The 24,719-nt window shown below is 52.4% G+C and overlaps 1 protein-coding gene across 3 annotated transcripts in view; it reads right to left on the bottom strand.

The window, feature by feature from the left end:
* CSMD2 (CUB and Sushi multiple domains 2) overlaps nt 1–24,719 on the bottom strand; it is a 284,784-nt gene that overhangs the window by 75,415 nt on the left and 184,650 nt on the right. For all 3 annotated transcript variants that reach the window (XR_010425057.1, XM_064635158.1, XM_064635159.1), the window contains 14 exons: nt 23,633–23,836; nt 22,682–22,806; nt 18,289–18,385; nt 17,395–17,499; nt 15,118–15,236; nt 14,961–15,030; nt 11,984–12,100; nt 11,388–11,597; nt 10,840–11,028; nt 7,426–7,603; nt 6,599–6,744; nt 4,184–4,264; nt 2,877–2,990; nt 754–942 (listed from right to left, as the gene is read on the bottom strand). Coding sequence is in view for 2 of the 3 variants with exons in the window: in XM_064635158.1 (XP_064491228.1) it covers nt 754–942; nt 2,877–2,990; nt 4,184–4,264; nt 6,599–6,744; nt 7,426–7,603; nt 10,840–11,028; nt 11,388–11,597; nt 11,984–12,100; nt 14,961–15,030; nt 15,118–15,236; nt 17,395–17,499; nt 18,289–18,385; nt 22,682–22,806; nt 23,633–23,836 (1,944 nt within the window). In the remaining variant the exon portion in view is untranslated. The remainder of the gene's footprint in view (nt 1–753; nt 943–2,876; nt 2,991–4,183; nt 4,265–6,598; nt 6,745–7,425; nt 7,604–10,839; nt 11,029–11,387; nt 11,598–11,983; nt 12,101–14,960; nt 15,031–15,117; nt 15,237–17,394; nt 17,500–18,288; nt 18,386–22,681; nt 22,807–23,632; nt 23,837–24,719) is intronic.

Here is a 24,719-nt window from a genome sequence, read left to right as displayed (position 1 = left end):
GGAGGGAACAGGGAAAAGTCAGGGCTGACACAGAGTCACTCGTGGTCCTTTGGAACGGGAGCGTTGAGGAGCCGTCGCTGTGATCCCGGGAACACGAGTGTGGCAGGGCTGGCACTGGCTCCTGGGAACCCCACGGCAAGTGAAGCCCAGCTGATCACAGGAAGACCAGGATTTGCTCCAGGGAAGATGCCTCGGGCTCAGGTCCCAGCAGGCAGCTCCAGGAGCACCAGCACGACACTCATGTTCTGCACTGGTCATGGAGCTGCTTCCCTGGGAATGCTGACAGATCCCCCCTCTCCGGGCCTGAGATCCCTCTCCAATCCTGGGAACTCGTGGGCCTAGAGAATCTGGGCTGCCTGGTCTTCAGGGATGAGAATTCCCACCTTCCCAGCTCCTCCCTGGCAGCAATCTCTGCTCCCATTTCTCCCGGGAGCTCGCTAACTCCTGCCCCTTCGAAAAACACTTTAGATCCATCCAAAAATCAAATCACTGATGTTTTCTTATGCAGAGAATCGATGAGGTTTAGGAGGAGCTCCAAGTTCAGCAGAAGGTTACAGGCAGTGCAGTGGGAAGCTGACTTTGGAGCGCTCTGGGAACAGGGATAACCACTAACAAACCTCTGCCATTCCTTTCCTTCCCCCTTGACTGCCACAAAGTCACGGAATTACAGAATCACGGGGTGGTTTGGGCTGGAAGGGACCTTAAAGATCACCCAGTTCCAACCCCCCCAGGTCCAGGGGGTGGATCTCTTACCATCAAAGATCTCAAACTCGTCGTACTGCTTCTCACTGAGGAAGTACTCGATGGTGAGGGAGATGTTGTACCCAGGCTCGACCTTCACCGCCCAGGAACAGGTCTGGAAGTGGGGGTAACTCCCCAGGAAGCTCTGGCTGAGGATCACACCAGTGGAGTCTGTCATCACCTGGTTCATGGGGCAGTGAACTGCAGGAAAGGTGGAGGAGAGACAACACAAAGGGAATTTTCCTGTTTGTCAGAGGGAGGATGAAAGCACAAGATACTGTGGCCAAGAAGGTCTGTCTTGATGAGCCAGGCTGAGGCAGAGCACAACTCTGCACACCTTGGCCCCTGGGGCTCATGGAGAACCCCCAGAGCCTGATCTGGGCTGTGGTCCCACAAATCCCAACAACTGTCCCATTCAAAGAAAGGGGCAAAAAGCAACAGTGCAAACAAAGCTTTTCAACAGCCTCGGGGTGATCTCACATCCCTTTCAAAATGAGCAGCCCCACAACCAAACAACTGTCCCTGAGGGACAAAAGGCTCCCCAGGAATCCCTGGAAACTCTCTCTCCTGGGTTAGAACAAAGTGTGGAACTACAGGTTTATCTCAGGTCACCCACAGAGTTGTTATCTGGCACATAAGAGCTCCAACTCCTTCCTCTAATCACTACACCCCATTCAGCTCCTGGAAATACAAAACCCAGCTGAAAGCACTACAGAAAAAAAGGCCAACAAAAATACCCCAAAAGAGGGGGCAAACACACACAGAGGGAGCAGAAAGCATAAAGAAAGGGATCTTTATTTATCCATAATTGCCACTAAACCCCAGTGCAAACGCTGGGCTTGTATGAATAGAAAATAGCCAGAAGTACCCAGAAAGAACAGTGTATTCTTTCCAAATCCTTAATCCCATCAGTGATTTTTTGACCTCTAGAAATTGGTGGCCAGATGTAATTTAAGCAGTCCCTTTACCCCCAGGCTAACAACCACCAGTAAATAATTGAATGACCTCCCTTTCTCTCCTTCAGCTCGTGCTTTTTCAGAGAGAATAAAGCCATAGAAAAATATCCCATTATATGGTAAAAATGTCCAGATAGGAGGGAATGAAGGAGATGAAATAATCGCTGCTGGAGTGAACAAAAGCCCCAGCAGGAAGGCAGAGGATAAAAAAAGGAACATGGGAGCAGGGAAGCATCTCTGGGATCCCTCCTGAGCAGCAGCAAGGTGTGCAACCAGCGTGCTGGGCCTTTCATTCCTCTCCTGTGTCAGACATTCCGTGGCACTAACAGAGGAGCTGTTCCTGCAGATTGCCTGCCTGCTCCTCCTCTGGCTGTCCCTGTGGCTCTGGCAGCCCAGCACTCCTCCCCTTCCCAAGGGAAGGACATCTCCAGTGGCCTGGAGAGTGCAGCAGTGTCCCAGCACTGCTCGGGGAAGGACAAGCTCCAAGGGCCTCCCTGAACACTTGGGGTACAGTCCAGGGGTACCCGACATGAGGCAACCCCCCCAGACCATGTGGAGATCCCAGAGAATCCCTGGAGCCAGCAAGGGGTGGAGGGACAGGAATTGGAACTGGTTGGGCACTGAACAGGCTCCCTGGGGGTTGGTCACAGCCCCAAGGCTGCCAGAGCTCCAGGAGGGTTTGGATGATCCTCTCAGGGACAGGGGGGGATTTTTGGGGTGTCTGGGCAGGGCCAGGGCTTGGACTGGATGGTCCTTGGGGGTCCTTCCAGCTCAGGATGTTCTGTGATTCTCTGAACCTTCTCTCATGGTTTATCAGAGCTGCTGCACCAAACCCCCCAGTCCCCCTCTCCTGCTGCTCCCTGGGTGCTGTGGGAGCCCAGCCAAGGAGCTCAGCCCTGGCACTGCCCTGCCCTGCCCAGGGAGGGTCTCACCTCCCTCCTCACAAGGTCCTGACGGGAGGTTTGGCACTCCTGGCACCCTGGAGATGGGGAGAATTCACCCCAAATACGCAGAATGTGCAAGAAAACCTCCCCCAGCTCCCTCCCTCAGCCATCCTGGGAATGGGATGGCTGGGAACAATCCCTGGGAACAATCCCTGGGAACAATCCCTGGGAACAATCCCTGGGCAGGGAAGAGCAGGGACTGTGGGACCAGCACCCTGGGCACCCCCAGCTTTACCTTCACACGTGGGGGGAGGCCCCTCAAACTGCAGGTGAGTGCCGAGTTTGCAGGTCAGGATTTCGTTTCCAATCAGGGTGAAGCCGGGCAGGCACCGGTACCTCACTGTGTCACCTGCAGACAGGGAAAAACCACCTCAACCCAAGGGAAAGATGGAATTCATCCAGGCTGAACCGTGCCCTGGGATGGGGGCCCTTGGCTGTGCCTCTGCCACTGAGAACAGGCAGAAACAAAGGGTGTAACACAGAAATAAAGGGTGTAAACACAGAAATAAAGGGTGTAAGCACAGAAATAAAGGGTGTAAGCACAGAAATAAAGGGTATAAACACAGAAATAAAAAGTGTAAACAAAGAAATAAAAGGTGTAAATACAGAAATAAAAGGTGTAAACACAGAAATAAAAGGTGTAAACAAAGAAATAAAAGGTGTAAATACAGAAATAAAAGGTATAAACAAAGAAATAAAAGGTGTAAATACAGAAATAAAAAAGTGTAAACAAAGAAATAAAAGGTATAATTACAGAAATAAAGGGTGTAAATACAGAAATAAAAGGTGTAAATACAGAAATAAAAGGTGTAAATACAGAAATAAAAGGTGTAAATACAGAAATAAAAGGTGTAAATACAGAAATAAAAGGTGTAAATACAGAAATAAAAGGTATAATTACAGAACTAAAAGGTGTAAATACAGAACTAAAAGGTGCAATTACAGAAATAAGGGGTGTAAATACTGAAATAAAAGGTGTAAACAAAGAAAGAAAAGGTGTAAATACAGAAATAAGAGGCATGGAAAGGCATGCTGGAATCCCACTGGGATGAGCTGCTGTCGTGACACTGGGACTGTCATGACTTTGTGAAGTTATTTCAGGTGGAGACTTCCCTCCAAGAAAAATCCCTTCCCTGTACGAAAAATCTTGGCTACTCCAGTGGCTGCAGACACTTAAAACGTGGCTGGAACTGTGAGCAACAGCCAAAAAAACCCACAGAGAGCACCATGGATGTGGCTGAAAAGGTTCTCAGTAAATAAAGGAATAAAGGCCTGTGAGCTTCCACACGAGGCTCTGTGAGAAACACCCAAAGATTCCTGAGTGTTCCCAAACACTCTCCCAAAAGCCAAAGCACTTCTGTGCTCAGAGGGACAGGAAAAGTCCCCAAAGCCTGGGGACAACGGGAGCAGTTTGACTCCAGTTGGTGCTGGTGTTGGGCAGGGTCAGGCACAGCTCCTGGTGTGGGGGTGTGTGTGTTCCCAAGGGCATTCCCAGCAGCTGGAGAGGGGGGAAGGAGGGATGGGAGGCTGAGGAGAGGTTACCTATGTTGAACTCCTGGTTCTCAGTGATGATCTCGGCGTTGGGGACCATGGTGGGAGGCTGGCACCGGAACAGCTGGTAGGCTGGGAGGGCAAAAAAAAAGAGCAGCAGATGTTCAGCTGGGGGTGAAAAGCCACAGGATGGACTCAGGGAAAACCCTCCCCCCTCTCCACGAGGAGGAGGAATTGGCAAAATGCAGCCAAGGCCTCCAAACCCCTTGGAGATGGGAATTTGTGTCCCCCAGAGTTTCTCACTCCCGGTGGGAAACAGGTTTGGGTCAGTGCAGGGGAGGTTCTGGTGCAGGTCAGGGGAGGTGGAGGTGCCTGCACAGTGTCAGTCCCTTTGGAGGACACTGAATGGTCCACCAGCACCTTTTTGGGATACTGAGGGAAGATTTTGGGGACCTCAGTGGGATCTGGGCAGTCACAGAGGAGGGAGAACCCCCCCAGCTCCAGCTCCAATAATTACTCAGGGAATTCCATCCTTAATGCCTGTCCTTCAACAGGGATCTCAGAATTCACTGATTTCTTTTTAACCTGGAATTATTAATTTCTTCCAGAAAGAATTCCAGGAGTGCTGGTGCTTCCAACTGCATTTCCAACTGCAGATCTTCCTTGGAGTTCACAGAGTGACCTGTGCAAGGTCAGTGTCAGTGCTCACAGAAGGCAAAACAGGGCAAAATTTCTACTCTTTGCCTCATTAGGTGTTCTTTTGGGGGGTACCATGTGGCTCAGTGGGAAGAAATCCAGTTGAGGAGCAGAAATTAAATTTTTTTTAGGGCAAATTCTCCACCAAAAATTAAATCCCAGCTCACAGCGAGCAAAAGGAAAGCAGGTGCTCAGGAGAAGGGGGGTGCTCACAAAACCAAACACCCCAGAGCTCTGAGCGGGGGTAAATTGGATATATTGGTCCCAGCAACCAAATGAATATTAATGCCAGACATTTTCTGCTATTTGCTCAGCACTTCCCTGCATTCTCTGCTCCCCCTGCACCTGACCCCAGACAGGCAGAACTTCCCCCTGAAATTCAGATCAGCCTTTTCATTTAGGAGAGGCTGGAGCTGGGGCTGCCCCTGAATATCAATTCCTGCCAACCCCAGGGTGGATGTTGAACTCTCCACACCCACAGGAGGGCTGGCAGGCCTGGCAGCACCTTAATGAGGTGATGAGGGTGGTAAAATGCCCTGTTGGTTTGCCCTGATCTCCTTACTCCATAAGGTGGGGCAGGATAATGCTTTTCCAAAGGTATGTGGGAGAGCAGGGTGTTTGCAGGGAACACAAGGGCTTCTCTTCAATTTGAGGGATGGGCTCACCTGTCCTGGGTGTGCAAGGGGAGGAGAACACAGGCACATGACACTGGAGGGATCCTGAGCCCCCGGGGCTGGTGGGAGGTGTCCCTGCCCATGGCAGGAACTGGGTGATCTTCAGGGTCCCTCCCAACCCAGAGCATCCCATGGTTCTATAAATGAGACTTTCATAACAGGCCAAGCAGTTGCCAGAGTGGCTACAGGTTATAAATGACTGTTAAACCACCCTGATCCCTTCCAGCCCCAATCCCAGACTTTATATCTCCATATAAAACCCCCTCAGGGTTTAGGAATGGCCCTGTGGGCTCTGCCCACAGCAGTGAGGGGCTCCCATTCCCACCACAAAGGGTGGGAATGCAGCACTGGCCACCCTCTGCCTCCTTCCTGAGCCAAACTGCCCAAACCATCCTTTCCTGCAGAGCTCTTCCATTGTTTGGGAATGTTAATCTCAGAGCAGCAGGAAATCAGCTCCTTCTGGAGCTCAGCAATCCCTTAAATTCAGCCTGTGCCTGGAACACCCACCCCTCAGAGCTGAGCTCCAGCCCTTCTGCAGGGGCTCAGCATGGGATTCATGGAATTCACATTCCTGAAGCAAGAGCAAGTTCTCCATTTGCACTTTCCCAAATCCCAGCACTTGCTGCAGGAACTTGTCAGCTAATCCGATTTCCAGTCAGGCTCTTGTTTAGTGCCACCAAGCAAATGCTCTCATTTAATGTAATACCCAAGATTTTGCTGCCCTCACACCAAAGAATCCCTGAGTAATCCAGGGATTTACAGGAATCCTTCTCCTCCCCAGAGGAATGGAGTTGTGTCTCTGCTGGATCATTGAAAACAGGCTCCCAGGATGATCCAGTTGGTTTAGCAGAGCACTGGAAAAGGGAATCCTGCATCCACAAACTGCAGGGAAGGGGAGTTTTAGGCAAACAAAGCAGGGCTGTCCATGAGGGATGTGCCAGGGAGAGGATGGGATTGACAGGCAGCATAAGAGACCTGTAAAACTGCCCCTTTGGGCAAGACTCCAGGTTAACAAGAGTGTTTGTTCCCATCTTTCCCAGCACTATTCCTGCCTCCCAGCTGCTCCCTGTCCCCCCCACCCCCGAGCCATACAGACCATAGAAATAAATGGCAAAAATGCCCCCGTTGGCTGCGTCGCTGTGGAACTTCAGCAGGACCTGGTTGGAGGAGCTCTGGGCTGATTTCTTGGCAGAGTTGCCAGTGAACACACCCAGCTGGGGGGCTGTTTGCTGGGCTCCATCCCTGCAGGGCAGAAACACGGGAGAAGAGCATCAGTACATGTTCTTAACCTCAGATAACAACCCTTCCTCCTCCTCCTCCACTCCTCCCTGCTCTTCCTTCCTTGCCCTCCCTTTCCCAGATCTGTTTTTCATTTCCCAGCAGCTCCCTGGGCAGTGACCTGGACCCCCCAGTCCCTCTCCCTGCTTCCAGGAGAACCAGAATCATCTCTTCTGGCTCACAGTGCTCACCCAGTGGACAACTACAACCATGAACTTCACTTTTAACCTCAGAACCTGAAGAGCTAGGACTGGTTTTCCAAAGGAATGTCACTCCCTGTTTGCAGAGCAGGCACTGGGATATTCTGAAGACCATTTATTGAGTGCTACAAGCCCAAGAATTCGGCCCCAAGCTCTTTAAGCAGAGCAGCTACATGTGCTCCCTTGGCTGCCTGAAGCTGATAATGTGCAGCACTGTGCATAAATAATATTTCCATCTATTTCTATTAAAAGAAATAATGCAAAAATAATGATTTCTCTTCCCTCCTACAAGTAGAAAAGGAAGCTCCCAGCCTGGAAAGCCCCTGGGGTGAAGAAAGCAGTGTCACTGCAGCAGAGCTGAGCCCATCTCCAGCTTTTCCAGTTCCCATGGAAAAGCCAAGGGCACCTTTCCCAGATGGAGCCCCCAGAGCTGGGCTGTACCCACCACACAGTGATGAAGTCGTTGTAGGGCTCTGTCTGCAGCAGGGTGAAGTTGAGGTGGATCCCATATCCCACGGGCACCGTGAGGAGCCAAGTGCAGTCCTGGGAATTGGGGTACTGGTTGGGGAAGCCAGGGGAGTAAACTGTCCCATTCTGGGTGGTGACATTCCCCCCACAAGGCACTGTAAGGAATCAGAGAGAAACACAGACCTGATGAAGAAATACCCCCCCAAACATAACTCTTAAAAATCCCCTATTTCCCATTTTTCTTTCATTTTTTACCATAACAAGATGCCAATTCTGGATGCAGGAGGACCCAGATCTTGGCCTGACTCGCCTCAAACAACCTCCACCTGCCACGAGCACGTCAAACCTTTTTAACTTCATCCCATTACAGTGAATTTATGAAGTGCTCCAGAGCTGAGAGGAGCCTGCCAGGGCGTTTTGTCCAGATGTGACAGCCAGGTGTGCAAACAAATTGTCTCTCATGCCCTGCTAAGAGTCCCTGGGCTCCACCAGCTGTCTGCACAGAAAACAGAGCTCCTGCTGGGATCACACCAGTGGGCAAATCCATGCCCTTGTTCCTGCAGCAGGGGCTGGGCCAGCAGGGGGGAAATGAGGATTTGTGTGGCAGCAGCTCCAAGCCATTAATCACCAGGACAGTTCCACTGCACCAGGAGCCCTCCAGCTCCAAAGGGACTCACAAACTAAAGAGAGGCAACTGGAGACAGCCTGGGCAGGGCCCTGGGGGGACAGGAGGGTGACCTCCTGCTGCAGGGACACAGCTCTGGGTGGCTCAGGTACAAGCAGCAGCCTCTGCACTGCCCTGGCATGGAAATGGGAATGCTGACAGCACCTGCAGGTGCTCCTGGCCTCCTGCAGGCACTGGCACAGCTCAGTGTCCCCTGCCAGAGCCAGCTCTGCCCCAAGGCCAAGGAGCTGCATTAACCCAATCCTGGCATGGGAACAGGCTGCCCAGGGCACTGCTGGAGCCACCACCCTTGGAAGCGTTCAAAAATCATGGGATGTGGCTCTTGAGGGCCTGGTTTAGTGGTGAACGTGGGGCTGGGCTGATGGTTGGACTTTGGTGACCTTCAAAGTTCTTCTCCACCCTCAACGATTCCACGGTTCTCCCTCCCCACACAGCTCCTGGGTCCAGGCTCAGGGTCTCCCACACAGCAACACCCTCTGCTTTCCATGCAGGAGCAGCTCCCCAGACCTCCCTGAGCCAGCTGAGAGCCAAACTGCACGTGTTCCCTGCCTGGCCCTGCTCTGGGAAGAGCACGTGTATTTACAGAACTCCCCACGCTCATTTTCTCAAACACACACCCAGGAAGCCTCAGGGGCCAAGTTCCCTCCTGCCCTGCAGAGCAGCAGGAAGGCTGCTGATCCCTGCAAAACCTCCCTGGAGCGGTGCTGGAAAAACCTCTGTGCCTTTTCTTTCGGAATTAACAGCTTCTCTTTTAATTAAAAGACCTTTCAGCACTGACCTGCCAGGGAAAAAGGTGAGGTGCTTTGCCTAAGGCAGCACGTCCTCCCTGCCTGCTGCTATGCAAAAAATGGACCATTTAAGGGAAAGAGCAAGAAAAGGCAAGTTCTGTATTGCTTTACCAGCAGGAAGAGCCCAGCAGATGTGCACAGAGAGCAGCAGCAAATGGGCCAAAACGTCCCTTGCCCTCACCTCTCTGCTCTCAAAGTGCTGCAGAGCCAGCAAACTACTTAAAAACACAATAACAGGGAGGGCTGCAGCTGGCAGAGCTGATGCCCGAGGTAGGTGAGGGCACAATCCTGCTCCCAGCACCCTCTGGGCACAGGACAGGCTCCCACTGACACGGTGCTGGACTCGGAAAGAGCAGCTGAGGATTTGGTTCTTTGTGCTCTGTGTTCTCTGGGGTTCAAGGACTTAAAAGAGGGAAAATATCACCTCTCTCTCTCCCTCCCTGCACTTCTTGCAGACCAAGGGCTGTAAGAGGCTGGGAGAAAGGTCAGTGCTCCTGGGAAAGGTGGGGGGAAATCTTCAATAAGCAGAGCTGAACTTCTCAAAGGTTCACCTGAAAGCTTCTGAAGTCAATCCCACAGAACTCAGGCCACTGGCCCCGTGGATGACAGGCTGAAACAGCCACACTGGGAGGGGGGAAAGAGAATTTGGACAGTGGAGTTTTGATGCCTGGAATACAGATCTCCACTCCCTCAGCCTGCAGGGGCCTCCTGGCACACTGGTCTGCAGAAAGGAGAGCATGGAAAGTTCCTGGGTCATTTTGGAGATGCCACACTAAGGAGACCAGGGTAGGGACACCGACTTCCCAAGAGTCCCAGAGCCGTAAGGATCTCTGCCCAGGGACTAAATGGATTTCCCAGTGCTAAATCAAGAGAAGCTCAATGCTGTTGAAGAAATAAAGCAAAATGTAATTATTCCTACAAGGGCCCTGGACTGTGTCTCTCTGAAATGCAGCTCCCAGTGGCCCCAGCAGTGAGGGGAGAGCTGGAGACTCTCCTCACCCACACCATGAGACTCAACCCCTGCCCAAAAGTTGCTCCCTGGTTCTGAACCACCCAAAATATTCGCTTTGTGCCGGACCAGGCTGACCACCACCTCAGGGAGAACACACTCCAGCACCTCAGGGGGGGAGGTTTGACCCCAAGAGCACAAGAAGGCCAATGGATCCTGGCCTGGCTCAGGAACAGGGTGGCCAACAGGTCCAGGGAAGTGATTGTCCCCCTGCACTCAGCGCTGGTGAGGCCACCCCTGGAGTGCTGTGTCCAGCTCTGGGCCCTCAGCTCAGGAAGGACATGGAGGGGCTGGAGCAGGTCCAGAGGAGAGCAACAAGGCTGGGGAAGGGACTGGAGCACAAGTGCTGTGAGGAGAGGCTGAGGGAGCTGGGGGGGCTCAGCCTGGAGAAGAGGAGGCTCAGGGGAGACCTCCTCACTCTCTGCAACTCCCTGACAGGAGGGGGGAGCCGGGGGGGGGTTGGTCTCTTTTCCCAGGCAACCATCAGCAAGACAAGAGGGCTGGGTCTGCAGCTGTGCCAGGGGAGGGTCAGGTTGGAGATTAGGAAGAATTTCTTTGCAGAGAGGGTGCTCAGCCATTGGAATGGGCTGCCCAGGGAAGGGGTGGATTCTCCATCCCTGGAGGTTTTTAAGATGGGACTGGATGTGGCATCAGTGCCATGGGCTGGGAACCACAGCGGGGTTGGATCAAGGGTTGGACTTGATGATCTCAGAGGTCCCTTCCAACCCAGCTGATTCTATGTTTCCATGATTCCATGATTCTATGATTCCCAGCCCACCTCCAGCCACGCTTTGCTCGGCGGAGTCACTTCCAGCCCAGTGACAACACGAGGACTCACAGGGGGCCAGCACAGAGCTGGAACCTTCCCAGTGCCCAGGGACACCCCCAGGGGTGCCCCCCAGGCCCTACCTTCACAGCGGGGCAGGGGGTGGTCCCAGTTCCTGTTGGTGCCGTGCTGGCAGGTCAGCACGGGGTGGCCGATCAGCTGGAAGCCAGGGAGGCACTCGAAGGAGATGGACTGGCCAACGTTGTACCCGGCCCCTCTCACCACCCCGTTGGCAAAAGGCTCCGGGTCGGGGCACTCCTGCAGCTCGTAGGCTGGGAAAAACCAAGGGAAAATGGTTTATACTTCACTTTTCAGGGAATGAGGGACAGGAGGAGAGGGAATGGCCTCAAGCTGTGCCAGGGGAGGGTCAGGTTGGACATCAGGAAGAATTTCGTTCCAGAGAGGGTGCTCAGCCATTGGAATGGGCTGCCCAGGGAAGTGGGGGATTCTCCATCCTGGAGGTTTTTAAGATGGGACTGGATGTGGCATCAGTGCCATGGGCTGGGAACCACGGCGGGGTTGGATCAAGGGCTGGACTTGATGATCTCAGAGGTCCCTTCTAACCCAGCTGATTGTGTGACTCTGTGATTCTATGACTGTCCCACTGCTGCTCCACCCCTGCCCTCCTCACCTTGATATTCCAGCTTGAAGCCTGGCTTGTTCTCGGAGTGGTCGCTGTGGAGGTACACGGTGGTTTCGTGGGAGGTGGACAGGAGGGAGCCGGGCAGTTCGGCGCCGCTGAAGCGCCCGATGACGGTGCTGGTGTCGTAGGGCCCGTTCCTGATCTCCACAAAGTCGTGGTTGGGCTCGGTGGAGAAGTTCAGGAACTGGATGTGAGCACCTGGAGAGCAGGAAGGAACAGTCTGCACCTAAAGCTCCACCTCCAGCAGCACCTTCAGCGGCGCTGCTCGCCCGTGGGGCCCCGGACAGCCCGGGCAGCCCCCAGGTCATTCCCCATGGGGGGACAGAGGGTGGGCACACACTGAGAGAGCAGGTTCAGATTGGAGATGAGGAAGAAATTCCTCCCTGGGAGGGTGGGGAGGCCCTGGCACAGGTTGCCCAGAGAAGCTGTGGCTGCCCCATCCCTGGAAGTGTCCAAGGCCAGGTTGGAGCAACCTGGGCTAATGGAAGGTGTCCCTGCCCTGTCCCTGCCCCTCCCAACCCAAACCATTCCATGATTCTATGATCTTCCCACCACCTCTTCTGTCTCAAACCCAGCTGTCTCACCAAACCCCACTGGCAGCAATATCCTCCACGTGCAGTCCAGGTTGCTGGGATAATTTCCTGGGAAGCCTGGGCTCAGGAGCACTCCTTCCATCTCTTCTGCTGTTCCTCCACACTGGGCTGTAAAACCAACAGGGTTAATGGTCAGGATCCCTCACAGGTCTCTCTGGAGGATGGTCATGGCCAGCTGTGTGGGAAATGAAGGAATGAAACACTTGAGAAGAGAAATAGGAAATCCTGCTCTGGAACCAACACAAAGCTGGCCAAGCACATTACTAATGCAGGTGTCTTTTTCCTGCCCTCTGGAGATTAAAGCCTGGGCCCAGAGACCCAGTTTTGGGAATCACAGAGGGAGAGCCAGACCTGAACAGCAAGAATGGAGCCAGACATTGTATCAGTGCATGTCATGCACCAGCACTTGCTTGAATTTTTAACCAACTGAAAAATTACTGTGGAGAAACAGAGTGATCCTAATTTTGACTCCAGTTACAGCCACTTCTTTTCCTTGTTACCTGCTCCACCTGCCAATCTCTGGGCAATTACCACCAAATATAGAGCAGGGTGTTTGCACACCCGCTGCAGTCCATCCCCTCCCAAGGAGAGATCCGCAGATGACAGCCCAAAAATATGTTTACAAAAGGCATCACATGAAATTCAAGCACACAGATAGCATCTTCTCATGCTTATCTGGGTGACCTCTGCCTGGCTACAGCAGCACCAGCCAGCTGGATCCACCCAGGTGGATGTTCCCCTAACACGTTCTGACAGCAGGGGACAGGCTCTTTGTCCAATATCTCATTACGTGTGTACTTGCTACTAACAAGGTTTCTCCCAGAAGATTTCTCTTTCTTTTTCTTCTTAATGGCTCTTTAATAGAACTACTTCTGAATTATTTAGAAGTCGAGCATCTGGGCGAAGTAGACCAGGAGAAAATCAGCACACGTTGGCTGGGGAAGAGGGCTGTGTTCTGAGCAGGGGCACAGCCACGGCCAGGGCTCTGGGCAGGGCTCAGACCCGTGATGGGCACAGGGCAAAGAGCCCCAGGATGGTCAGCACAGGGTGCTGGGACATCCCAGAGGGGATGATGGGCACTGAGGATCATAGAATCACAGAATCACAGCTGGGTTGGAAGGGACCTCTGAGATCATCAAGTCCAACCCTTGATCCAACCCCGCTGTGGTTCCCAGCCCATGGCACTGATGCCACATCCAGTCCCATCTTAAAAACCTCCAGGGATGGAGAATCCACCCCTTCCCTGGGCAGCCCATTCCAATGGCTGAGCACCCTCTCTGCAAAGAAATTCTTCCTAATATCCAACCTAACCCTCCCCTGGCACAGCTGCAGACCCAGCCCTCTTGTCTTGCTGATGGTTGCCTGGGAAAAGAGACCAACCCCCCCCGGCTCCCCCCTCCTGTCAGGGAGTTGCAGAGAGTGAGGAGGTCTCCCCTGAGCCTCCTCTTCTCCAGGCTGAACAGCCCCAGCTCCCTCAGCCTCTCCTCACAGCACTTGTGCTCCAGTCCCTTCCCCAGCCTCGTTGCTCTTCTCTGGACCTGCTCCAGCCCCTCCATGTCCTTCCTGAGCTGAGGGCCCAGAGCTGGACACAGCACTCCAGGGGTGGCCTCACCAGCACTGAGTCCAGGGGCAGAATCACTTCCCTGGCCCTGTTGGCCACCCTGTTCCTGAGCCAGGCCAGGATCCATTGGCCTTCTTGGCCACCTGGGCACACTCTGGCTCATGTTCAGCTTCCCCTCAATCCCAAATCCCAGCTCCCTTCCTGCCAGGCTGCTCTCCAGCCACTGAGGGATGGGAACAGACAGGCTGGGGGGGTGTTTGCACCACTGCTCGTGTCCTGGCTGGCACACAGAGACCCCCAAACTCAACCAGGCTGGTGTTCACACCCCCACAGTGCCTCGGAGGCACAGCCCAAGCAGGCAAAAATTCCTGCTGAACTGAGGGACTGGTGCTGATTAAGACAAGAAAACTTGTAGTTCCTCAGCCAGATGGGAATATTGGGATCCTCCTCCATGCTGGGATCTCCCAGCTCTAGAGCTGAGCCGAAGGGCTTCTGATTTCTTTCAGAGCAGCTCCCAAGGGTGTGGGTCCTTTAGCTCAGTCATTCTCCTGTAAATGTCTCTCTATTTATTCCTGGCCTGCAGATCATCAGATAAAAGAACTGTTAGCTCTTATAATTACTTTAAAGCAAAATGATGTAAGCTAGAACAGCAGGAGCCTGAAATAACTGTTAACTAAAGCTATTAAATGCATAAATGTCTCTCTCAGAGCTGCAAAATGTGCAACATGAATATTAAACATCTAGATTTGCTAAAAGCAAAAGACTGAAAATAATCAAAAAAGCTCCAGCAAGTTCCCTGCACCTCTGTCCCTCTTCTCTTTGGGATCACTTGTTCCATGGTGGAAAGGGACTGCCCAGCCCTTTTCTCTTCTGAACACTCAGCAGTGGCAGGGGCAAACATCCACCTTGACAAGTGACCTGTGGTCACAAATGGTCCCACAGGACCTGCTGGACTCCAGGGTGGGAACAAGGCACCCGAGGTGCAGTTGGGATACCGGGAGATAACAGGCTCCAGGGAAAGAAGCAGCTTTAGTGGCATCAAGATGCACTTCATAAAAACCAGACCACGGTCTTCAGATGGAAAAAAAAAATCCTCAACCCGTGAAAACCAACCTGCTTCCAGCTCAAAGGAATTTTAGGTTTCCCCTTTTGAACGGTTTTGTGTGTTGAGCAAGATTATTTTGTTATTTCACATCTTCTACTACGGCCACATTTTAAACATTCCAAATAAAGCACTCCGGGCAGCCCCCGGGGACTTCTGGGTTGCAATTTCCCTGGCAACAAATGAGGATTTTTCCACACTCAGAACAAACCTGAATTTCTCTAAATCAGCCCTTGTATTTCTTATTTTCTTGTTTTAGGGGAGTGCTATAAATATGTGTCAGGCAGAGAGGACACGAGCCCTACCGATGCAGAGCGGCGGAGGGTAATTCCAGCGGCGGACGGTGCCCGGCATGCAGGAAATGTGGGAGTGACCCTGCAGGGGAGGAAAACAGGACACAGGGTTGGATCTCCCACTGTTCCAGGTGTTTGTTGGCACCCTTTGGCTGGGCACTGGCCATACCTGCAGGGCGTAGCCCGGCTCGCACTGGAAGGACACGACGTCGTTCACCAAGTAGCGCTCCCCGATCTTCAGGCCGTTCCCAGGAACGGGGGGCTCTGGGCAGCTGGACAGACCCACGGCTGTGGAGGGAAGAGGGATGAGTGCTCCTGGGAGCAGGGATGGCAGCTGTGCTGGAGGCAGGAGCAATGGGAACACACGTCTCCATTTCACCCCATTCCCCTGGTTACCAACCGCCACCGGCGCGGGTTGGGTTTGGATTCTCCCCAAAGTCCCGTGGCCTTTGGATTCTCCATGGACAGCCCTGGCTGTGCAGCATTCCCATGGCACAGGGCACATCCAGGATCCACAGGTATTCATTCCCTGGAACACACGTTTCTTTTCCTGCACAAATGTATCACCAATCCCTCAGTGATTCGTGGCCAAACCCATCCCGAGTGAACCCCGGTGATGGAGGAGCTGGACCTGGGACAACCTGAAACCAAACACCCACCACACCTGGAACTGTGTGTGCCTCTGCCAGCCAGGCAGCACCTGAGAGGGATGGGAGAGGATGCAGGAGATCAGGGGCACACAGAATGTGTTGTCATTTGCCCCTTTCTGGGCAGAAGCCGCACGGTTCTGATCTCCGACCCTCTCCCTCCCGTTTCCCATCACAGCCTAAATTTACCAGGAGCCACAAGCAGGGCTGGTCCTTGCTGGTGCCTGCAGAACAGCCTACGAGATTTCATTCAATCCCACTTCCATCCCAGCTACATTTACAACTGGGAATATCCTGCTGCAAACCCAATTAACAGCCCCTGAGCTCTCCTTTACACGTCTCTCTTTTACACGTCTCTCCTTCCCTCATCTCCCCTTCCCTCCCAAACACCAAAGGGAGATAAAATGAAGCCTGAAGGCACCTCACACCCGCTTCCAGCACCTCCCTCACTCTCTGTGCTGGCAGCTGCCACTACAAGATAACCTTGTGCATCACTGCAAGGGCTGATGCTCTGCTTCAACCCCACCGAGCCACAGCAGAGGGGAAATAAAAGAGAAAGGAGAGAGGGAGAGAGGCTGAGTCTCCTCCTGAAAGCCCAGTCACGCTTCCCAGCGAGGAAACATGTGTTCCCTCCCTGCACATGGATGTACTGCTCGACCTTCAGAGAGGCAGGAGAGAGAAAATGGCTTTAAATAACTTCCCGTTCAGATCAGTGGGCACCGAGTTCCACTCAGCCCTAAATTGTTCTTGCTCTGCTCTGGCTTGTGGAGCATGTGGAGATAAGAGCTTTGCTCCAGCAACCCAGTGAGGGAGAAAAGGGAGGAAAACTCTGGTGTTTTAGCTCATCTCTCCAAACTTCCTTGCAGAGGCAAAACCTGGGGCTCGGGGGCTCTGAAATTCCGGCCGCGCGAGCAAAGCCAAGAAAACCAAGTCATTTCCAGCTGCCCCAAAAATCAACACCTATTCATTTCCTCAGCCAAGGAAACGAGCAAGCCTGATAATCCCCCAGCCTGAGGAAAAAACCTGCCCAGGATTGTTGCAGTGGGGGAATTCGGTGCTCAGAGAACTTATTGATTGGAAGGGAGATGGAGAGGGAACGAGGGAATGTCTGACCCAACATCCATTTGTGCAGCTCCCAGGCCCCAGCCTTGCTGGTTGCTGTAATCTTGCTGGGTCCAATAATTGACAAGGTTTCAATCTGTAAAGCCTGTAAAAGCTGGAAGAGTCAGTACTTGCTGGCCTCTAAAGCACAGGCTCAGCTGTGACATTCACAGCATCCCAGACTGGTTTGGGTTGAGAGGGACCTTAAAGCTCATCCCATTCCACCCCCTGCCACGGGCAGGGACACCTTCCATGACCTCTGAGGGCCCTCCCACCCAGGATTTTCGGGAGAGGACATATCCAGCCCTGCATGTTCTTTCCAGCAGTGACCAACACTGAATGCAAAGAGCAGGCAGGCATTCCCAGCCTCTGGCTTTTCAGGCACCTCCCAAGCAAAGATCACAGCCCTGTGCTGGACACACCAACTCTCCATGAATTTTTAATACTTCTACCTCCACATCTCCTCCTCCTGTGCTCCAACACAGCAACAAACAGGGCTACCAAGAGCATCAGGGTCAGCCTGTGACCCCACATCTCCTCTGCTGCATCTGTTCTCTGTTTAACACCCCCCTCCCTGCAGCTGGAGAGCAGGGGAGCCCCAGCAGCCCCTTCCCCAGCGTGGAGGTGGCAGCAGCAGCTCCGTAATTGTCTCCCCAGCACTCAGAGGAACTGGGAGATCAAGGCTGAGCTGCTCTTACTTTTGTATTCCAGGTGGAAGCCGGCAGCAGAGACACTGATATCCGAGTAGAAATGCAGATAGAGCTGGTTTGAAGTGCTGTTGAGCAGAGCAGGCACTGTAGTCCCTGGGAAAACAAGAGGGGCACAAAGACAGTGAAGAGAATCTGTCTCCTCCTCCTCTGTGTCCTCGGAGGTTTGAGGCAGGAGAAGCTGAGAGCAGAAAAGTCCTTTAAACTTAACAAGCTCCCCTGGTTTTGATCAGGTTCTAATGAGGCCAAGTGAGGAATACCCAGGGCCCCTCTGCAATGGCCTTTCCAACGGCAGCTGCTGAATTTTGGCCTGTGAAGTCTCACCACGGGGCAGACAAAAAGCATCAGGAAGGGAAGGGGGGATGAGGAACAGCGTGGGAGGAGCTCAGGGAAGTCCACACTCCTTCTCCTGCCTCATACACTGGAAGCTCTACCCCAGACTCCCTTCTCCTCCCCACCCCAAAGCACCTGGAGCACATTTGGGTCTTAAACCAGCAAGAACTGGGGTCGTTGTTCTGCATCTGAAAGCTTCCCAAAGCTCTGGCTCCTCCCTGCTCTGCCAAAAGCCACAGTTCCCCACGGAGAAGCAAAAAAATAGAGTTGTTTTGTAGCCCTTCCCACCTTTAGGTGCAGGTGAGGGGTCTGAGCTCACCCCACACAACCCACCAGCACCGTGGGAATTCCCAGTCCCGGGCTGTGGAACAAACCCCACTGGGATTGTGTTGGAGGCTCCCTGTCAGGGTTTCCCACAGGAAGACACTTCCAATTCCCAACCCAACAGGCCCAGGCTTAAATCTGTGCTGGGTTTTTGAAGCACTTAAAGCACAAGCTGAGTTTTAGGAGGTGAAATGCTGGGCTGGACCCAGGGGGGTGCTGAGCACGTACCAGAGAAACTCCCCAGCATGGTGGCTGTGTTATCCCCTCCATCAAACACTTCCAGGGAATCCCAGTTCTGCTCAGTGACAAAACTGATCACCTGGATCTGCAGGGAAAGAAAAGGGGAAAAAAAATATAAAAAATAACAGGACAGTTCCTGCACTAATGGTAATAAATTAAATTAATCTCGGTTAAAGGGTCACTAATCAAGCTGCCACACACTCTTATTTATCCTATTTAACTTGGAGGCCTCCTGCCTTATCTGGGCTTATCCAGCTATTTTTTCCCTCCAACTCTAGACTCTGTGTCAGGAATGATGTTTTCTGCTGTTCCTACAAAGAGAGAGCTCCTGCAACTGCACAGCTCATTTACAGCTGCTGAGAATCCCAGCCTTTCCCCCCCCCCTTGTTTTGAGAAATCCCTGAAGACTTTCAACCCTTTCAAACCAAAAAGCAACCACCAGCAACCCACGAGCTAAAAGGAAACAAAAAAACCCCCCACATTAAACAACGGGATTTTTTTTAAAAAAAATCCAATCAAGTTTCTGCCTTTGCCTCGTTTCTCTCTCGGCTTTTAGTTGAATCACTCGAGCTGCATTTTCAAATTTCACCTTTCCCTGCCACGGCCCATAAGGTTTGGAGGCTTTAGGAAGTCACTTGACTCCATTAGTGAGAACATCAACACGATCCTCAAACGAGCTGAGAAATCTGCATTTACACCCAAAAGCAGCTCGTCCCCGGGGCAAAGAGCTCCGTGTAATGGCAGGGATTTGTCTGCCACCATTACCATTAAAAGGCATTTTGTCTTTATTCCTTAAATACAGGGGGTTCAGAGCATTCAGTGTCCCACTAAAAACACAAAATCAAGTTTGGGGAACTGGCTGAGAGAGAGAGGCAGCAGAGCTGAGAGGAAGCCAAAGGTGTTTGGGAGAAAGCAGCTTTAATCTGTGAGCTCTTGATGAAATTTTCAAACACTGGGCCCCTCAAATCAAACTGGGAGACCAAAACCCTACAAAAAGACAAATCAGGAGCATAAATGACTTGTACAACTCGGCTGCAGACAAGGAGGATGCTGGAACTTGGGTCATTTGGGTGAGATTTCCCTCTTCTGCAGAGCCTCAGCTCTTTCAGATGTCTCTGGATGAAGAATTCCTACCAATCCCAATGGAATTCAGCTGAATCCTGGCAGCACAGAGCAGGGAGGGGAGCTCAGTGCCCTCAAACCTCAGCTCCACACGTGTGGGACACAACCCTGGGAACACCCTCCCTGTTTCCCCACAGTCTTATTTTATTCCATGTTTTTTTCCATGGAAAAAACTCCCTTTTCCCCCCCCAGTCTTATTCCATCCACCCCAAACCCCTACTTGCCTCTGCCCCTCTAAACAGCAAATGCAACACACCCATTTAAATAATAAAAAACCAAATCAAACCCCATTATTTCGGCCACTTTAACCTTTCTTCCTCCTTGATTTCTTCTCCACAAGAGAACAGGCTCTAAAGTTCCTCCAAAGGATTTTTTTAGCAGAAAGTAAGTGGAGTTCATCTGGCAGGAATTGCAGTGACCCCCACAGAGCCATCACTGCTCACACTGACCAAGCCAATCCCTCCCTTCCTGCCTCATTACACCCCTATTGTGATTTCCATTATTGAAAGTGGATTGAGAAGGAGCATTTTGTTTGCTCTTACATTTCCTAAATTATTTATTCTCCTCTCCACACCCCCCCCCCAACCCCCAACTTAACGGAATAAACATTTTTAAGGTCCTAATTCTAGTCTGACATGTGGATTCACAAGGGATCTGCATCTATTTACTGCCATGTATATAAATTAATTCACTCAGGAAGGTTTGCTATGGGGATGAATAATTCATGCCAGAAGTACCCTGATTACATAAAAATCCTGCAAGTGAGTCCTGCTACCAAGAAAGCTTTAATTTCACCTCCTCCCCTGATTTACAGTTGTTTAACCTTTAATTGTTGCACAAAACCAGGGTAAACTGATGCTTAAATTAGCATCTAATAAACAAAAGCAGGGACCAGGGAAGGAGGCAGGTTCTGTGACCATCACCTTCCTCAGGTGTCTCCAGTGTCTCACCCCTTTCCCAGTAAAATATTTCTTCCTAATATCTCATCTAAACTTCCCCTCTTTCAAGCTGTCCCAGGGGAAGGGGGTCACACTGAAGGACCAGGGTCCTGCTCTCCACCAAAACCCTCCCACCCCAGACCTGCCAACTGGACTTCCAGCTTGGCACTGGCAGAGCACAACCACAAAACACAAAACAAAAATGTTTGCCTGCATTCTGTGTCAGACCCCAAAATATCCCCTGCAAAAAAAATCCCACCCAGCAGGAAAGGGGTAAAAAAAAAATAAAACAATGAAAAATAAAAAAAAAACAACCCCCAAAAAACCCAAACCCCCAAACTTTTAAACCATTAAGCCATTCCATTTCCCAGTTTTACATGAGAGCTGTGTCTGCACAACCCAAGAGGTGAGAAAAACCCAAATCTCTTATGAATAAAGCCAGGCTTAACATCCTGCTGCAGTTCCTGCTTCCCTCTGGGCTCAGCTCATGGGCAAGAACAGCTCCAAGGGGCTGGAAGGGGCACTGAGGGCTCACCCTCCAAACATGGGGGTGCAGAACACAGCCAGGTATTTACAAAGCTTTAAAAACTAACTGAGTTATCACCTGCCCACCCCAGCAACCTGCACACTGCCTCAACTCTTGAAAAGTTTGGCTGGGCTAAATGGATCCTCCTGGCATTTGTGGGAGGTTAAAAAATGGCTAAAATTCCAGGATTTGCTGGACTGGGCACAGCAAAAGCCTGGCAGAGGGTTCAAAAGATCCCCCCAGGCTGGTGCTGTCTCTCTGTGATGCCCCCAGTGCTGCTCCCCCCCCAGCTCTGCCCATCCCAGAGCCAAGGGCAGGTGTGGTTCTGGGTTGTGAGGGTGGCATCAGGTCACAATTCCCAGGTAAAAAAGCTCCAGCCTGGGAGAGCTGAGCTGCTGCTCCAATAAACCCTGTGCCAAGAGCTGGGAGCTGCAAACCCATCAGCAAACACAGGGCAGAGAAACAAAAGCACTTAATGAACAAAACACCCCGTGAAGTGGTGCAAAGAGGAGGGAAGAAACCCTCAGATGAGGAGATGTGGGATGAATGGGCCTGGCCAAGAATCCACCTCCTGTGTGTCACCCTGTGCCAGGCTCAGGGAGGGCACCTCAGGGGGACCTTTGTCTCAGCTTTGGTCTCTGATGTTGGCTTTAATTCTCCACATCCTCCTGCTCACGGGGCCATCCCTGCAGAGGAGTGATAAGAGCCCACAAAAAGGATCTGGAGAGAGCTCATTTACCTGGGGACAGGGAGCAGCAGGGCTGGGATTGTACAGTCACACAGCACAGCCACGCTCCCACGGCTCCCAGCATCCCACAATTACAGCACTGGGAAGATCTACACCCAAAATATCCAAATATCCAAAATATTCCCCAGCACAGCCACACAGCCCCAGCTGGTTTCCCACACACGGTGCCTCCAGGAGGCAAAAATCCATTGGAATCTTATCCTGAGCTGGGGGGGACCCACAAGGACCATCCAGTCCAGCTCCTGGCCCTGCACTGGCACCCCAACAATCCCACCCTGTCCCTCAGAGTGTCTCTCAGCTCCCTTCAGGCACTGCAAGGTCACAATCAGGTCACCCCAAAGCCTTCTCTTGTCCAGGCTGAACAATCCCAATTTTCCCAGCCTTTCCTCACAGCAACCTGTGCCTGGTACCACCCCTTACAGTAAAGGATTTCTTCCCAATATCCCATTTAACCAGTCCTCCTCCAGCTTGAGGCCATTAATTCCAGACTCTGCTGTCATAAATAAACCAAAGCAGAGCAACCATAAATAAACACCACCAGTTTAAAGCTCTCAGGTCTCTGAGCACCTCGTGTCTATTGAGCAGTCAGGTATCAAAGTCTGCTCCCTTTTTAGATCTACTTAAAACCCCACAGCTCCAGCAGAATTGGGAAAGGACCCACAAGGATCATCCAGTCCAACCCCTGGCCCTGCACAGACACCCCAACAATCCCCCCCTGTCCCTGAGAGGATCAGCCAAACCCTCCTGGAGCTCTGGCAGCCTTGGGGCTGTGCCCAGACCCTGGGGAGCCTGGGCAGTGCCCAACCAGCCTCTGGGGGAAGAACCTTTCCCTGAGATCCATCCTAACACACCTTCAGACCATTCCCTGGGTCCTGTCCCTGCTCACCCAGAGCAGAGCTCAGTCCCTGCCCACCCTGGCAGTCACAGGGGAAGTGAATATTTGATCCCAGAGAATTCCACCTTCTTTCCTGGGACAGGCAAAGATTCACAACACAGGGCCTCTCTAAGAGCTCCAGACACTGTTTCCTCCTGTCTCTGACACTGTACCTGGATCCCTGCTCCTTCAGGGACTGTGATCTTCCACACACAGTTGAGGCTGTTCAGGTAGGGCTCGGGGAACCCTGGGGACAGGATGGTTCCCTTGCGCTCCGTCAGATTCCCACCGCACGGCACTGGAAGGAGGAAATCACTGCTTGACAGTGGAATTTGCAATTGGCTTTATGCTGAAAACACCTTGCAAACACCCATCCATGGACAGAAAAGCAAGAACTGGCTCGTGATTAGAGGATAGTATAAATAACCCCAATAAATAAAGGATAGTATAAATAAACCCAAATCAAGATTTGTATAAATAACCCCTTTTCAGTAAATCTCTCCTGTAGCTTCTGACAGGGCAGTGCCCAGCCCTCAGGTGTGGGGAACACATTAGCCAGGAGACTGATCCTTCAGGAACAGCTCTTCTCCAGAGGAGGTGAAAGCAGCTTTCAGACAGATCTGATTCATTCCAAGTGCTGTCCCAGATCTCACAACGACTCTTGGATCAAAAGGTCCATTCCCTGGAATCTGAGGTTCAGCTGCTCTTGCTCAGAGGCAGGTTGGGCTTCTTTATGTAACAGAGAATCCCAGAATGATTTGGGTTGGGAGGGACCTTAAAGCCCATCTAACTCCAACCCCCCCCCACGGGCAGGGACACCTTCCACCAGCCCAGGTTGCTCCAAGCCCCGTCCAACCTGGCCTTGGACCCTTGCAGGGATGGGGCAGCCACAACTCCCTGGGCAGGTTGTAAGAGGTATGAAAGAGGTTTTTCAAGTTCCATCAGTGGTTTGTTTTGCTGTGGATATCAGGGTTCTGTTTTTTTCATAGAATCACGGGACACCCCGAGCTGGGAGGGACCCACAAAGTCCAACCCCTGGCTGTGTGTATCCTTTCCCGGGACAAGCCCGAAAATCCCACCACGGCAAAAACTGTTCTGCCTCATCTCCCCCCGAGGTCACCTACCCACACAGGTGGGCACAGACACGTTCCACTGTGCCAGGGCCCCGGGCATGGTGAGGCACTCGATGGTGGGGGAGCCGTGCAGGGCGTAGCCGGGGCTGCACTCGAACCTCACCACGGCGCCCACGGCGAAGTCGCTGCCCAGGCGGCGGCCGTGGCGCGGCTCCGGCACGGAGCTGCACTGCGTGGCACTGGTCCTGGGCACGGCTGGGGGGCAGCAGGGACCAGGGGGCAAGGGGAGAGAGGGATGAAACACGGTCAGAACACGCACGTTGGAAATATGGAGTGTTAAATCAAAGATCTGGTAAAGGCGGCGCGGAAATCTGGTTGTACCCAAAGTGCGAAGGGGCTGAGCCCAAACTGAGCCCAGACTGAGCCCACACTGAGCCCACACTGAGCCCACACTGAGCCCACACTGAGCCCACACTGAGCCCACACTGAGCCCACACTGAGCCCACACTGAGCCCAAACAGTCCAAACGGAGTCCAAACTGAGTCCAAACTGAGCCCAGGCTGAAACTGAGTCCAGGCTGAGCTGAAACTGAGCCCAAACCAAGTCCAAACTGAGCCCAAACCAAGTCCAAACTGAGCCCAAACCAAGTCCAAACTGAGCCCAAACCAAGTCCAAACTGAGCCCAAACTGAGCCCAAACTGAGCCCAAACTGAGCCCAAACTGAGCCCAAACTGAGCCCAAATTGAGTCCAAACTGAGTCCAAACTGAGCCCAAACTGAGTCCAAACCGAGCCCAAACTGAGCCCAAATGTGACCATTGAGGAGACAAAGAACTAACAGCATCATGGAATATCCTGAGTGGGGAGGGAACACAAGGACCACCCAGTCCAACCCCTGGCCCTGCACAGACACCCCAAAATTCCCTCCCTGTCCCTCAGAGAGTTTCATCAGAACCTCTGCTTTGCTGAACTCTTTGAAGATCAGTCAGAACTACAGTTGTTTGACAATAATTAGGCAGAAATTCGAGAGAACAGATCTCTGGATACTCTGAAATCCAAACCATGTTTCACTTCGCCCCCAGGGAAGGCACAGGTCACTCTGTTGTCTGTCCCCACTTTGCAGCAAAAGCTTGGTTACCA

The sequence above is a fragment of the Pseudopipra pipra genome, chromosome 24 (genome assembly GCF_036250125.1).
Source record: "Pseudopipra pipra isolate bDixPip1 chromosome 24, bDixPip1.hap1, whole genome shotgun sequence".
Classification (NCBI taxonomy): domain Eukaryota; kingdom Metazoa; phylum Chordata; class Aves; order Passeriformes; family Pipridae; genus Pseudopipra; species Pseudopipra pipra.
Note: the sequence above shows the minus strand (reverse complement) of the source record. Positions and strands in the feature narration are given on the sequence as shown.